Source organism: Phalacrocorax aristotelis, chromosome 10, assembly GCF_949628215.1.
Source record: "Phalacrocorax aristotelis chromosome 10, bGulAri2.1, whole genome shotgun sequence".
In the NCBI taxonomy this organism is placed as follows: Eukaryota; Metazoa; Chordata; class Aves; order Suliformes; family Phalacrocoracidae; genus Phalacrocorax; species Phalacrocorax aristotelis.
The window spans coordinates 3425335-3441807 of NC_134285.1; the positions used below are offsets into that span (position 1 = coordinate 3425335).

At 53.4% G+C, this 16473-nt stretch overlaps 1 protein-coding gene across 2 annotated transcripts; it reads right to left on the bottom strand.

The window, feature by feature from the left end:
* Positions 1–6004: 6004 nt before the first annotated feature.
* DRG2 (developmentally regulated GTP binding protein 2) lies at positions 6005–16003 on the bottom strand. Of its 2 annotated transcripts, XM_075104739.1 has the most exons (13): positions 15851–16003; positions 14080–14240; positions 13555–13644; positions 12334–12394; positions 11242–11332; positions 10759–10831; positions 10515–10605; positions 10226–10323; positions 9527–9603; positions 9001–9089; positions 7988–8046; positions 7507–7560; positions 6005–7419 (listed from the first exon to the last, which is right to left on the bottom strand). In XM_075104739.1, the coding sequence occupies exons 1-13, from the start codon at positions 15912–15914 to the stop codon at positions 7333–7335; spliced, it is 1095 nt and encodes a 364-aa protein (XP_074960840.1). In that variant the 5' UTR covers positions 15915–16003; the 3' UTR covers positions 6005–7332. The 2 variants fall into 2 exon arrangements, with proteins under 2 accessions (XP_074960840.1, XP_074960841.1); XM_075104740.1 differs by lacking the exons at positions 6005–7419; positions 7507–7560; positions 7988–8046; positions 9001–9089 and adding an exon at positions 9158–9383 and having other exon boundaries at positions 15851–16001.
* Between the last annotated feature and the right edge of the window lie 470 nt (positions 16004–16473).

Genomic DNA, 16473 nt, shown 5'->3' on the forward strand with positions numbered 1-16473 from the left:
GCCATGCTGGCTGCACGTGCGGGCAGGCTGCTACACGTGCCCACACGCAGCTGGTGAGGGGGTTTGCATGTGCCACACGTGTGCCCCATGGCAGTGCCGGTAACGTGTTTGTACACACACGTGCCCAGGCGTAGGGTGACTGCATCAAATGTTAATGCCAGGGCTGGATTCCTGCAGCTGCAGGTTCATCAAAGTTTAAGCAGCGGTGGTGGGAACTTGCTGCCCCACGCGGATCACCTGCAGGCAGTGGCAGGATCCGTGCAGGCAGGGGCAGCACCAGCTCCACCCTCTCACAGGGGGTATTTGGGGAGACCCAGGGAAGGAGCAGCAGTAGGATCCAGCTCCGCAGCACCTGGGGGAACCCCAGCATCAGCAGAAGTTGCTACACTGAACACACTGGCTGCCTCCAGGACCAGGAGAGCCCCATGGCTGGCACCCTATGGCACCCTGGTCTGCTCCCCAGCCTGGTCCCTACCTGCCACATTTGTAGCAGAGGAGGTATCAGCCGTGATCTGATGGCTTTGGCCTCCTTGCTGCATTGATTTCTGGGCCAGAGACACCCCAGCACAGAGGGAGGCTGCCCTGGAGCTGCAGGGAGAGCAGAGGGATGGAGGAGAGGAGGCACATAGCCAGGAGGAGTCTACGGGGTGACATGAGCGTGGGATCAGTGGGAAAGAGCATCAGCAGAGCCCGAGCCACGCAGGGAGAATCGTCTCGCAGGAGCCCCCCATGGCACTGGCATGGTCCACACATGGGTCTGCCATCGCTGCCGTGCCACACGGGGCCAATGCAGCCTGCCCTGCCCACACCACAGGCACCTGGGCTGCACCACCATACCATCCCTCCTCCCGGGGCAGGTGCACGGAGCAACGCCTGGGCACGACTACGTGGCAGGGAACCACCAACATGGATACGGCCCCTCCCTCGGCTGCTGGCAGCGAGCAAGGGGGTACCCAGCTGGTGAGAAGCTGCTGCAGGTCCCCAGCTCTGTCCTGCCACCCTCTGCAGTCCCCACCTCCATCCCACTACCCGCGCAACACCCACCTCCATCCCACTGCCCTCGGCAGTCCCTACCTCTGCCCCCGCCACCCTCGGCCGAGCCAGGCAGGGCAGAGGAGGGACCGGCGGTGCTCTCTGTGTCCTGCAGCGCTGGCTCAGCTCCCCATGCCATTGCGTGGCTGTGCCCATGGTGCCAGTCCGTGACAAGGGCTCTCCGAGAGGAGACACGGAGGAAGGGACAGCAAGAGAGAGGGGGCAGCCTGGCCTCAGCCCAGAAGGCTTCATCCCACACAGGGACTGCCTCCCGTGGTCCCAGCCCTCCCAGTATGGGGATACTGGACCCCCTCAACACCTCCCTGGGTTCTTCAGCCATGGGCGCAGTGTTCACCTGCCTTTGGCACAGCAGAGCTGGGCAAGGGGCATTTGTGCCCAGGCACAGTGGGATGGTGGCAGAGCTGGAGGTTAGTGGGGGAACCCACAGCCATGAACCCCCAAACCATGGGGCACCCACACTTGGCAGCTGTTTCCAGGGTGTCTGGGCACAGCTGAATCCAGCAGCAGGACAGGGGAGGGAACCTGGGTGCAAAACCTGGCAGCGAGGGGCTCCCTGGGATGGCAAGAGGGACCAGGGCTCTGGGAGAAGATGCCCAGTGCATCCTCTGACCCCGTCACCCCTGAACAGCTCCAGCCACGTGGCTGAGCCAGGGAAAGCCACATCGCCCCACAGACACGGCCCAGGGTAGCCCCTGTCCCATCACCGCAGTCTGGAGCTGTGCCAGGGCTGGGTGGAGAAAGGGGAGGGAGGCTTTGACCACTGGGGTTCTGTTTCACCCGCCCCAGCCCGGCGCGATGCACAGCTGCCTGGGACTGTACCTTTGGAGCACCAGCACTGGCGGGGCAGAGCTCCTGGGCAGCAGCTCCGCTGTCTCCAGGCAGGTCTGTGGTCACCAGCTGGCCCAGGGTCTGCTTACAGCCTGTTTCCAGTTACAGCCGGAGCAGCGCCTGGTGCCACCACACCATGCCATGCCGGCCCCACCACAGCCATGCCTCGCAGGAGCTCTCTGCCATGGCCAGGAAACTCCTGGCTGCAGCATCTCCCATCACATCCCCTTCCCCCTCATCAGTTCTGTATCATTGTGCATCCAGTTCTAAACACCCGTGTGCAGATGGGGCAGCTGTGCCACAGCTCTCACTGCTCCAGCCGTGAGCCCCAGAGACACTGGGAGCACGGGGACAGGCTGGACCCTTCCAGCAATGGGCAATGTGACAGCAGCACGGTCCTCCAAGCCCCCAAGGCACTGGGGGGGTGTCTCTCCTTACCATCCTGAGCACCCATCATGCCCCTGAACTTGCTGCTGATTTCCATCCCCTCCAGTTCCCGCCCCGCCCGAGGACAGGGACCCGCCATCTCTCGGGGGATGCACACCGTGTCCCTGCCTGCCGGCTGCTGCCTCACACTGAGAGCTGCCCGTGAGGGAGGCGTTATGGGGAGGAGGGAGGCTGGAGCAGGTGCTGGAAGCAGAGAACCAGCTGGGCGTGAGGTGTCCCAGGCTTAGCACTGGTGCGCACGCAGGAACGCCGGCTGGTGGCCTCAGAGCCAGGTCACAGCCCCGTGCCATCACCTTGGTCCTAGAGTCAAGCCCAGGGTCCCCACCGAGCTCGGCTGTGGGGCCCGGCAGCTTTCCTGGGGTAAAACAGCCCCAAGGTAAAAGGAATTTGGGGAAGGAGTGCTAGAAGACATGGGGCAGAGGCTCCTGGGGAAGGAGGGGGTGTTTAGGGGAGAGAGCCCTGCTCTGGAGGGCAGCAGGAACACTGGGACTGCAGGGAGGGTGCGTTTCAGAAGGTGAGATAAGGAGTCAAAAGGCAGCAAGCAAACAGGCAGGGACAACCAGAGACAAGATGACACCATATACCCTGACCCAGGGTGGCCGAGCCCCACGCCACAGCATTTGCATAAGGACCAGCACACAAAGGTCCCTCCCTGGTCCTTCCCACTGTGGCCTCCACAAGCCAAAGGGAAGTGCCACCCAGCTGGGGGACTCACAGCCACTCACCTCGGGTAGCCTAGCTCCCCCACATGGCACCAGGCCGGCTCGGTGCTGCCCGAAGCCCCGGCTCTGCCGGTGTCGTGCTCTCAGCCTCGCTCTCCGCCGGCGACCGTCACTCCCCCGGCAGCCGCAGGACCATATTTGCTGCACAGCAGCTGCAGGCGGCTGCTACCCAATGCATATTTGATGACTGCTATTATTCTCATCTCCACTCATGAGCAGAGGGACGGGAGCTAATCTTCCCTCTGCAGAGCTGGGGAACGTCAGGGAGGGAGCGGCTGGAGGGGTGAGAGGCAGCCAGCTCTGGTCCCTGTCCCTTCCTCCCCCGGTGACGCGGCTGGACAGTCCCACAGCCCCTTCCCTCCCGGGACGTCACCTCTCAGTGTCATGAACCCCAGATGTGAACAGCTGGTGAATGGCTCTGACCTGCTCCTTGCCCCTGAGCCAAGGCAAATTTAGAAGAAAATACAGGGACATAGGGATGGACACCCCCCCGCCACTCCTCTCCAAAAGTAGGGATCAAAGGCCGGGCACAGAGAGGGAATCTTGTCCATGGCATCACCCTGACAACACCGGACTGCCCTCTCCTACAGATGAGGGCATTTCCACCTGCCTTCACAAAGCATCTGAGATTAGCAGGGCAAAGAGCCTCTGAAAAGCTTCATCCTCCCCGCTCTAGCACTGGGTTCCTGCATCTCACACACTGGGGACAGTTTCCCTGCAGCGATGGAGGCCGCGGCTCTCCCAAACCCAGGGGCAGCGAGAGCATCCTGCTGCATGCGCTGCACCGCCCGAGCCGGGAAAACCTCCCCTTCCTCCTCCTCCTCCTCCGAGCAGACACGTCCCTGCCGTAATGCAGTGGGTATTTATTATGCTGATTCCTCAGAAAGCAAGGGCTTAACTGCAAATTACAATCAATAGCCCCAATCCCCAAGGGGCAGGTTCATCATTTAGCAGGCGCAACCAGAGGAATTCAGAACTATTTGCCAGCCATAAATCCTCCTCTCCGCAGCCTCCTGAGCCAGCCCCACACAATGCGCGATGGCTGGTCGGGGTGACCCTTGTCAGCGTTTGAAACAATTAAGCTGTCACTGCAGATCGTGACTCTTATATACAGCCCTGAGCAGCACTTTAAGATGTCAGCGTGATGGGGTGAGGGAAGCTGGCTGAGGCGAGCCCGCCGCAGTAACTGTCTCTCATTGAATTAAATGAATGTATTTGGAGTCAGAGTCTCTTTTTATTACCTTGCAAACGATTCCTGACTAAATTAAATTATAAAAGGAGTGTTCAGCCAATCAAACCTGCTTGATTGCCTGGAACAGGCATTTTAAACAGAGCACGCCTCGGGCCGTCGCTGTTTCCAGGACTAGATGGAGGGTGGCTGATGGACTGTATCGAAGCCGATCCGCCCCACTTCACACCTGGAGCGCCGCTCAGCAGCGATGCACGGCCACACACCGCAAGCAGCGCAGGCCCAGGGACCGGGCAGGATCAGCGCAGCCCGCTGGGATCGGGGTATGGCACTAACGGAACCGGAGCCGGCTGAAAGAGCAGAGGAATGGCAGGGGGCCGCGGCGCAGAAGAGGAGACTGCCAGCCAGGCTGCGGAGGGCGGCTTCCTCCGAGCATCATCCAGCCAAGCCTTCCCTCGTACAGCAGAGAAAATGCAGCGTGCTGCTCTTCGGGGGGCAAAGCCACAGCTCGTGCCTGCAGCTCGCCCCCATCTCACTGGACAGAAGCAAGCCCTTCTCCAAAAACCCTCAGCAAGGAGGCTCTGAGCACCTCTCCCCCAGAGAGCTCCCACAGAGCTAACAAGGGGTCTGACCAATTCCATAAACCTCAGGAAGCTCTGGTACGATCCTAATGCTGCAGCTTTCCACCCTGCCCTTAGGACCTTGCTTTCTCAGGATTCAGAGCTGTCTTCAGGCAAACCTGCTCCCGCGCTGAACTGCAATGTTTGCAGCTTTTAAGGGTAGCGCAGAACAACTAGAGATGCCGCCTGGAAGAACGAACGCTGCAATTAAATGCACGCATTTTCAAATACAGCTATAAACTTGCTTGCAAAAAAGCTACCCTCACTAAAAAAAGAAGTTAGCTGCTTCTGGCTTAACTATTTTTACTACATTCCCCGCTCCAAATTTAATCATGTATCAATTCATTTTGAACAGGATAAAAACGCCCGATTTCCTAAATGAAGAGCAAGGCTAATTAGACAGAGGGGTTTTTAACAATGGCACGCTCGACTAGTCAATTTGAAACCCGAACACACCGAGAGGTAGGCACTAACCAGCCAAGGATATGTTTTAGCAGGTAACACTGTCCATTTCGGCCTCATGCAAGCATCGACCATTTCCCCAGTTCCACACAGTACCTGGCCGAAGGACAAAGCCCAGTCAGCAGTCCTGGCTGCCCCGTCGTGTGCCGGGGCTTGGCGGGCTCCTGGGTTTGGAATGAGAAGTCAGAAAACTCAGGGACAAAACGAAACCAAAAGAACTCTTTGTGCGGGCAGCTCTGCCTGTGCAACCTTCACAGGAAACGTAAAGGGCAAGTTAATGTGCTGGAACGGCATCCCACCCGATTCACACAGAGAAGCGCCTGCTTTCTACAGCCAGCTCAGGCATAATGCGGCTAATTTGGAGCTCATTCTCCGCTAGCTGCCACCGCGGCCGGGATTTGCTCTGCACTCCAGCTGTGAACAAAGCCAGGAACAGGGAAGGGAACTGACAGAGTTCAAAGTCACCTTCTTAGCTTGGGTATTGTGTATAATACCTATTTATCTCCCATCACATCTCATCAAGTCCCCTCTAGCCTCAGAGTCCTCTTGCAGCCGCTTCACAATCTATTCCCCCCTACAACCTCCTGCAACAGCAAGGAGGATTCCTCAGGTGGCCGAAGGTGAAAAAAAGAGAGTTAGAAAACACACCAAACTGTCTACCCACGGCAGGCAGACACCTACAGTTCACATGATATAGCAACTTTTATTTTCTCAAATAAAATAATCCTTCCATTTCTGCTCGATCAGTTTGTGAGGGGTGGGGAGGAGCACAAAGGAGAGGGAAGGAGCCCTGCTCAGACAAGTTTGCGATCAGACCTGTCCTCACAGTTAAAAATCCACATCAGACCGAACCCTTTTTCAATGAAAGAAAATAAAAGCTATTGGCAACTCTTGATCCCAGAAGGAAAGAGCTGTTCTCTATCAGGCACTCTGAATCGTTTAGCATCAGTATTCAATGAAAAAGCATGATTAGAAAAACCCCAGATTTCTGATGAAAAATATCCAGACAAGCGACAATGTTTAACAGGGCTGGGGTAAAACCCACGGCATGGGATGATACTTCGAGCTCAAAGAGCTGTTACTGGAATTCAGGGGCATGACTGAGAAAGGAGGCGATTCCTCAGCAATACTCTTGGGGACTAACGGGCAGGACAAGAGCAAAGGAGCGAACTCCCAAAACAGCTCCTCGGCAAGTGATATGCCAGAAATGAATCCTCGCTGCAGCCTATGGCTCTTTGATCGTACCCTGCTGCAGTTCGGCCAGGTTAATCACTCATGAACAGTTTCATTTCTCATCTCTCTCAGTACCAGTTGGACCAGGATGTCCTACAAACCCTACTGCAGAGCGAAGGAGAGGCACAGAGTGCAACTTCTTAATATTAATGGAGGTGGGACCATCACAAATTCACCAGGGGTTGTCTCAGGTGCAGAGAGTGATGTTTCCAATGGCTAAAAGCTGCGGAGACAACATCTCCAAGGAGCAGGGGAGGGAGAACTCTGTTTCTGTTTCAGATCAATGCTTAAATTAAGTGAATTGAGAAACAGCAAAGCATCAGCAACGTTCTCTCAGCCCTGGCTTCCCTGTCCCAAAACACAGGGCCAGATTTGTTCACACAAACCCACAAACTTCCCACTAGTTAAGCAAGCCACGGGTAGGTTAACACATGGATCCACGTGCAAACCCTACTAGGGGCAGGACATCGCTGGCTGTGGCAACTGTGTCCTAGACGAACCGGCTCCTATTTTATTTTTAAGAGACATTACTTTGCCTGAAATGCCACAAGATGGAAACCCCATCTTCCCCATCCCCACCTGCAAGTACAGTAGCGTCATTTTCTGTCTTTCTCCAAGAGCAGGAGCTTCACGGAAGCTTTCTTGCTTTCTTGGCTGTAGAACACATCTCCCTTTTTCTTTTTCTTTTTTTTTTTTTCTTGTTTTGTTTTGTTTTGCTTTTTTCTGGTCAGTTCCAATTCTAGTGATTAAAGACAAGGCCAGGCACCAGCAAAGAAGATTACTTCTTTACGATCTGAATGACATCTTCATGCTCCATCATATGGGTTAAACCCACTCTTTGAGGGCTGTATTTTGTGCTTGTCCCCTTTAAAGTAAAAGGGAGAGAAGGGTTAGGAGAAGACCAGCCAGAGACACCTGAGGACAGGGATTCCACTTGCTGTTAAACACTTACCCACACCAAGGCGTATTTGAACTGGCTGGCTAATGATCTGTGAATTCGATGGCACTGCAAGACAGACAGACAGCATGTGAGGCATTTCAGTGACACTACTTTGCAAACAACTGGCTCAATATTCAGAAACTAGAAGCAACTCAGGCCTGTGTCAGAAACTACAACAGTGACTTCAGGAACCAGTTAACAGCACTTGAAAGAATACAGAACAGACACACAGGAATCACCATTCCACATAAAGCCCCATTCCACTGCTTCCATGTGCTTTCTCACTGGACTGCATTAAGTGATTTTTTTTTTTTAACCTTTCATAGCAGCTAGGAAAGAAAGCTCAGGCAGATGGAATTAGTTAAGGTAACAAAAGGAGAAGCCCAACTAAACACTGCCATGTCCCAAGGTTTATGAAGCACAAATCAAGGCAGGCTCCAAGAGGAACCTACCTTCTACAGACAAGGAAACGTAAAAGATGCAGAGAAATTACCACGTGCTCCACAGAGGCCCCTTTCCGTAGAATAATGGCATCTGTAAAGTCTGGTCTCTCTGTGGAGAAGCAGGAGGGGGGGGGAAAAGCATTGGATTTCCATCAAGCGTGTTCTAACATGCTGACACCATCTCACATTGCCTTGTGTTTACTACTCCCAAATCCCTCCTCCCGTTATGCTTGCCAGCTCCCAGACAGAACAGGTATCCAGGTATGTGAAAGCATCGGATCAGTTCTGTAGACACTCCAGTACCCACAAGATCAGTTACCCATGTCACACAGTCAACAGCTTCCTCACAATTCACCTGCTTCAACTCCATTCCAAATACTTAAGACAAACAAAACCACCCAAGCCAAAACCCGTCAAAACACACCTCCTCAAGTAAAACCAAACCATTCTGCAGTTTTCTGTAAAATCTGCAAGATTTCATAGCTTAACAAGCTCATAGAAAGTAAATCTCATAATCTCCTCACATCCAGCCAAGTTCAGAGACACAGCAGTTCACAACCAAACAGGAACAAGTTACAGACGTGCCTTCATCGCTGAGAGAAGCTGCAAGTGAATTGTAAAGCAAAAGGAGGATCAAAAGCACTCCTGAGCCTCAGGAGCCTGGCATGCGAATCACCAAACCTCTCACAGCAGGAACAGGGGACCTCTTCTGGGTAGTGATGGGCTGAACAGCTCATCACAGAGTGTGCATAATAAGGAAGAAAGCTGCGAACTTGCAAACTTTATTTCCTTATATCATCATGCAAAGTCTTATGAAAATTCAGCTCTTCTAGCACAGAGAGAATAGGAGGGCTGTGGTGGGGTACAGGCATGGCTGGATCAGATGGAACAGAAAGCACTTCCCAAGAGCTGAAAGCTGCTTAGGGAAAGCGTAACTGCAGCATTTCCAGGACACAAGAGAGCGCTGACAGCCAGGCATCCAAGCCCCGCTGGCAACCTGTCTGCCTTTGATGAGTGGCAGCCCTTTGTGCCTTCCAAAACTGCTCAGCTAATGGTCACTTACGTCCTCGTTTCTTGGTGTAGATGCAGGTAAGTGCCAGGTATTCCCAGAGCTTCTCCAGCAAGTAGTCCAGGTTCAGTTTCATGCCACAGCTGCAAAACACCAGTGTTTACTGCTGTTGGGTTTTAGAGATCCAGAAGAACAAGGTGAAATGTCTTATTAAAGCACTAGGGAACAAGGGGAAAAGTCTTTAATGAGGCCAAGTAAAGGAAAAACACAAGGTGAAATAAATAGGGCTTTCAGAAGGGCAAGGAGCTTTGAAGCAGCAAAGCCCCAGTCAGATATATCAGCACTTCTAAGGAAACAAGCTAGACTGGCTTACTCTGGCCTGCAGTGTGAAGAAGCCAAGCAGCCTGCCTCTCCAGGGGACGGAAGCCTGGAAAAAACTGCACAGCGCTCTGCTTCTCATCCCAGCAGCTGCAGGCAGCCCTGGGAGAAGCCCCTTCTTGGGAGAAGCTGGAGAAAGGGGTAGGAAATGAACCACCACACCATCCGGGCCAGCACATCAGGCAGCGTGACAGGCTCCTACCTGATTACAACACTGTGGGGTCTCCGAGCAAGACGATCCACTTCCTCCATAGATATCTGGTCAATCTTGTTATATACCTAGGTCAAAGGAAAAACAGCACACCCTTTAGGAAGCCAATTCAGCAATGTTGCAAGGAAGTAAGACACATACACGGAGGTATAACAAGGTAGTTCCAATATCTGAAACAGAAGGTCAGATCCTGCCAGCCAGAGGACAAGCCAGGGCCCTTAGTAAAACAAACTGTTAAAATTCAGAAGCTGAAATATTAAGTTTGGGCCTTTTATTTTCCCTTTGGGATGACTTGCAATATGTTCTCCAGTATCTTTGATTTCACCATAGACCCAGTCACCAAACAGAGCTGTTAAGTGACCTCTGGCACAAGGGCCCAGTAGCGAAAAGCCAAGCGCAGAGCCTGCGGCACAGGAATCGAAGCCTCTGCACCGGGGGGAGCCAACCCCACGCCGCCAGGACACGCAGCTCGCGCTGCTCCACGGCAGCCAGCCACAAGAGGGCACAGGGAACACACAGAGTACAGCCGCGCATGTAAAGCTTATAAAAAGCTCCCTGTTGAGCTGTGCTTTCCACCTCTTAAACCCCAAATCATTACTGCTTTAGGAACCAGGAAGGTACAGCGTTTCCTTCGGCAAAGAATGGAGATGCTCGGTGCAGCAGAAAGCAGGCTGTTTCTGAGATACTCACGTAGAGGCACGGCATGTAGACCCTGTTGCCTACAATCACGTCAATGAACTCATCAGGGGAACAATCCTCTCTGAAGAGGACCTCAGCGTTGAAGATTTCTGAGGTGAACATTGTCAAGGCCCAAATCCCAACACATCTACACACCTCTGTGAGCCAATGGGCTGAGCTTGCTTGTGAAAGCCTGTTGTCAACCCAGCATCAAAGACACAGCAAGGCTGTCCCGCAGCAGGTACCACTTGACTGACAAGCTGCTGGTGGCTTAAGGGTCTCCCATTTTTGGAAAGGATACTATATTCATGGAGGATGAGCTGCACCAACTTTTCGGAGCACTGAGTCAACGTGACAGTTGAGTTGAAGGAGATACCTCCACCCTTCTTCGGCTGCAGGGAGGCAATAAAGCAACTTAAGATCAGCCTGCAAAATCCACAGCCCCCCCTTCAGTCTGTCCAACACAAGGGGCAGCACACAGCAACCCCAGCTTTGCTTAGGCAGCCAGATACAAGCTGTGCTTGCATCAGCCCAGGAAACATCACCTTGAAGTAGATATTTGGTTTGTTTTTGTTCAGCCGGATCCCTACAGATTCCAGTTCTTTCTCCAGCAAGGCCCTGCAGGGAGACTGCACGTTAGTACCTGTGAGACTGAGCACAGTTGGGTGACTCCCACACCTTTCCTTTTCGACTACTGTATTGACACCACCTTGCCATGAGCTTTTACTACAACCTAAAAACCACAGCTAACGCAGGACAGAATCTGCGGTGGAAATCTAGGGTGACACCCACATCTCTGACCAGCCATCCTGTGGGAATGATCCTTCAGCTGAGAAGCCCAAACCAGTTAGCTAGCACGCTTCTAATGGAGTACAACCTCCGTCTCACACTCAGTAGCTTAAGTACTCGTTCCCCAACAGGCACATGACACAATGCTTCAGGGAGTTGGCGTGTTTTCTGGGCACGTGGGAACCCCTGAATCTAGCCCACCACCCCACAGCTCCATGAGCCCAGAAGCACACGCTCACCTCTGTACTTCACCCTTCGTGGCATCCAGCATCATAATAACGACGTCTGCTGTCCTGGCCACAGCTATCACCTGCCGACCTCTGCCCTTCCCTGAGGAGAGACGAGATGGCCACACATCAGGGAGAGGAATCAGCTATGAGCTCTGCGACAGATGGGGATTTCTGTCCTGAACAGCTGCTTGGAAGCAAGGAAAAAGATCCTGCAGTGCTGTACTGGCTGTAGTTAGCTGTCGGGGGCCCTGAGCAAGCGCCTCTGGTCCATCCATACTGTCTTATGTTCAGCACAACCCCTAACAAATGCTCTTTGCTGCTGCTCCTCCACCACAGGTTACATGAACTGGTGTGTGTAAAGCTATCAGAGTACGGCCGCGCGGGTGGAAACGACAACTCTTCCAGCAGGGCAGCGTCCCCAGACATGTGCAATGGTAACAGCTCCAGGCAGCAGAGGCAGCTTACCCAGAGCAGCGACGTGGGCCCAGGGCCCCTGTGCAGAGAGGTTACGTGCACTTTCTGATCAAAAAGTAGGGAGACCTTATTAACCAGGCCGTGCCCCTCCAAGAAGAGACCACTAGGAGGTTTTCCAAAGTTTCCCAAGGCATCTTCTGACATGGTTTTCCTAAGCTTCATAAGGCATCTTCTGACATGATCAGCCAATCAGGACAATGACAAAGCAAAGGGACAAAGCCAACACTCCTTCCCAGAATCAGGAGTCATGGGAGGACTGGCAGGAACTCAGGAAATTAGTCAAGAGAGGTTACTGTTTAGGTGTAATTTCCCCGTCCGCCTCTCTAGCATCTTTCTTTAGATTTCCTCTGTACCAGAAAACAGATGAGCAAGATAACACTCACGCAAGAAGGTGAGAAGTGACTGGCTTGCTTTGGCTCCCACCTCCAGAAAAGCATCTTTCTGCTACATATAGAACATTACGTGGGCTCAGGGATAAGAATCGTGCCTCACATAAGATCAAGGACTCTAAAATTTGGAAAACCAGCATGGGAACTATTGGCCCAGGAAACCTGCTAACGTCTGAGACACCCAGCTATGGTAATGAGGGCAAATCCCTACTTTACATGAACACAGAGATCAGCCAACCTTGTGCTGCTCCTTCGATGATTCCAGGCAGATCCAGCAGCTGAATATTGGCTCCTTTGTACTGAAAAGAAAACAGAAGGGTGGAAAGCTGAAAGCTTTGTGCAGGGCACCTGAGGTGCCTCAAAAGCCCCAAGCATGAGCCGGAGTCCAAAGCCTGCCAAGAGCAGAGCTGAATGAACCTGACAGAGCAGGACAGCTTTGCACAAAGCTGGTGGCTCTGTGTTATCGGGGCAACCTCCACAGTGTTTCCTACGAGGCTGTGTTCAACAACATTCATTAGGTCCTGACTTCCTAAAGCATCATGTAATTGCAGTTTGACAAAGCACCAGGAAAACAGCACAGTGCAAGAGTTGCTTTATCCTGAGTTGCTGAAATGGACAGAAAAAAAAAAAAACCCAACACAGGCTTACTTTCTTGGTTTAAGGAGAAGGTGCTGTAACAAGCAAGTGCCACCACCTCTTACCGAGACAGACCAGAACTATTCAGATGTTTTGCAGGTCTTACCGCACCAGGGAACAACAGGAGGCTTTCATTCATCAGATCTGCAGGGGCATTAGCTTTCAAGCTATTGTTGCAGCAAAGCCCTCGGTAACGGCTTGGTAGCGACTGACTGCAGCTCAAGGCTGCGTTTGGATGCGTTACAATATTTATGTTCGTTTTAACACCAACATGGTTACTTTCACTATTTAACTCCACTTTCAATTCTGACCCAAATTTTCTCATTACTCTTGGACACTTTTCAGTTTGATGCCCTTTATCATTTGCCGTACTGATGGATGCTTAGGCCTCCACTAATAAAACCCCTCAAGGACAGGAGTAGTTGTATTTTCTTTCCAAATTGATCACAGTACAGATTGCCTCTCTTAAAGCTTCATTAAAAACAAATCTGTCAAGGTTTCCAGCCATCTGGTCAATGGCGCCAATAGCGGTTATAAAAAATTCAGTTGAGAATTGTTGTATTGCTCCGGTCAGTCGAACAGCACCATACGAAACCCCGCTCGGGCAGTCAATCCTGGAGAGTTATGTAGCCTAGGGAAGTGCTAAATCAGCACTGTGGGGTGCAGAAGATCTGATGCTGCAAGCACTCCAGACCTCCTAAAGTTTAGAGCAGAAGTCAGCAGAGACCTCTGGGTATTGCTGCTTCTTAGAGACACAGACACATTTACATGTCTGGGTTTTTTATCGCCGCTGCCATGCTGAAGGGAGGGGGATCCTACTTACTTCTATGACTCCTGGGATACATGTCAGGGTTGTGAACTCGTAAGACGCAGCTTCGCTGGCGGTTGAGGTCATTAAACTCAAAAACGTGGACTGAAATGCAAGAGATCAGCATCACCACAGATGCACAAATGAAAGGACCGGTAAACGTTCAGCAAAACAAGCAAGACCAAAGCGTTCCTCAGCTTTCAGAACGGGTGTTGTGGCTGTTCCAGGCACGGGGACTGAAGCGGTGATGGGACAGCCAGTGTTTTTGCTGAACGAAGGTAAATCCTGTGCTCTCACCTATTTTCTCAACAGTGCCGTGGCTGGGCAAGACCAAGTTTTAGGCTGTTACCACAGGGCACCACACACAAGGTGAAGGAGCGTTGACCCTAGCTCTTTCAGCTCTTGGGGTACAATAACTTTCTGTTAAGTTGTGGCAAGAAGGTGGAAGACAAAGAGAAGATGGATATCTGCTTTACAGCCACAGCTAACCACAAACCTGGAAACACACACGCCACGTGGTTAACGCAGACACTCACTGACCTTACCCACAGAAGGAAAACCGATCAGTGCCACCCGGGCATCTCCAGATTTCATCACATCGAAGCCTTCTCCTTTAGCGGCCGAGGATTTGGAGGGTTCTAGTAACTGAGCTCTGTATTTTGCAAGCTTTGCCTTCAGTAGGCCAAGGTGGTACTCGGTGGCTGGAATAACACAAACCGCAACAACTGGTTGACAGAAAGTTGCTGATAATTTACTTGTAGAAATAAGAACCTTCCTAAGAAGAAACACTATGGATTTCGGTCAACGTCTTAACCACTGCGACACGTACAACCTACCCCCCAGCTGTTCTGCAACCTTTTGAAACACTGGGCCTTAAGAGCAAACCTTCTAGTAACCTCCACAGCAAGTCAGACTCAACGTAAAGAAACAGCAAAAAAAAAAAAAAAAAAAAAAAAAAAGGCAGGAGCCAGAGGAAGAGCTAGTGCAGGAATGAAGGGGTGAAGGGAGCCAGTTAAGGAGGGAGAGATCATGGGGAAACAGCCACTCCTGGGCAAAGGCCCCTTCTCACACCCGGTCACATTCAGCACTCCAGAAACACAAGATTTTTTTCCCTCTGTTCTTGCCAAGTTTTAAAAGACTTGTAACTTGGAGCTCACATGATGGAAGTACTTTACTGATTTATTCTTAGCAAAACACTTGAATCTACACCTGATACAGGAAAAAAAAGAAAGTAGTTTTTTCCGTAGAAGCTCCCTTTGTAAGAGGGAAGGGCAAGAAACCCAGGAGATTACATGATTTACTATTTTTCCTTTCCGTTATTTACCGCAGCCTAAAGCCTCCAGAAGCAGCACTGTGCTGGGCACCAGCTCCAGCAAAACCCGAGGGAAGCTCTGCTCCCCAGTGCCTCTTTACGTTAAGGCATTTAAACACCAGCTTGCAGACTCCACAGCAGACAGCCCTGGTCCCCTGCGCCAGCAGCACTTCATGGAATCATAGAATGTCTTGAGCTTGGAGGGGTTCACAAGGACCATTGAGCCCAGCTCCCGTCCCTGCACAGGACACCCCAAATTCACACCGTGGCTCTGAGGGCCGTGTCCAAGTGCTTCTGGAATACCGCCAGGCTGGTGCCGCGATGCCTCCCTGGGGAGCCTGTTCCAGGGCTCCACCACCCTCGGGGGGAAGGACCTTTCCCTAATGCCCAGCCTAACCCTCCCCTGGCACATCTCCCTGCCATTCCCTCGGGCCCTGGCGTTGGTCACCAGAGAGAAGAGACCAGCCCTGCCCCTCCTCCTCCCCTCGGGAGGGAGCTGCAGAGCGCCATGAGGCTGCCCTCGGCCTCCTCTGCTCCAGCCTGAACAAACCCAGGGACTCCAGCCGCTCCCTGAATGGCTTCCCCTCTAAACCCTTCACCAACTCTGCGGCCCTCCTCTGGACACCCCCCAGCAGCTTTATATCCTTAATATACTGTGGCGCCCAAAACTGCACACTGTGCAAGAGGTGAGGCCGCACCAGCGCGGAGCGGAGCGCTCGCGGTGTTTGGCCGAGCTCTGAGGAGAGCCGGGGCCAGGGCCGGGGCCGGGGCCGGGGCCGGGGCGCTGCCCACCCGCACGAGCAGGGCATTAACAGCGAGGAAAGAGAGGAGGGGCGGCCCCCGCTCCGTGACCCGCCCCAGCCCCCCGCACCCCAAGCCCCTCAGCCGCCCCGATCCAGCCCCTGCACCCCGCACGCCCAACCTCTCCCAGGGCCCCGCCCGGTACCCGCAGGTAACTCAGACCCCTGCCGCCCCCGGGCCCCCCCCGCCGGCCCGGACCTTTGTTCTTCTGCGTGCGGGCGATCTCCTTCTCGATCTCGGAGATCTTCTCCAGGATGCCCATGGCGGGGCCCGGCCCGCACCGGCCCGTCCCACAGGCCCCGCACGCCGCACACCGGAAGCGCGGCCGGCCCGTCTGTCCGTCCCTCTCAAGCGTCCGGCGCCGTGCATCCGCCGCGCCGCTCCGGGTTCCGCCCGCCGCCGCCGCCCGGCCCCGGGGATGGGGGACACGGGTGGGCGCCCACGCGCCGGCTGAGCGGGGAGTGCGAGCGGCCCGGGACTTGAGGCTAAGGAGGGGGCTAACGGGAGCTGCTTATAGGGAAGCTCCGAGGACCCAGGTGGGTTTCAGAGGGAGGCCCCCCACCCCAGGACTTGCCCCCTCCTGCTCCTCCAATTAAGGCTGGATCCTGCATTTGAGGCGATCAGCAGCTTATGGGATTCCTGGAGAAACCCTCGAGGGGAGAATATGAAGCACAGCTCTCCCCCGGAACCGAGAAATGCTTTGGTCGATAAACAGACACGGACACAGACCCCTTAAATACATTTCATGTTTAATTTGGACATTGATCGCTCTGCAAAACGCCTCCTCAGCCCCTGCTCCGTCTGCCCACAAGCACACCACT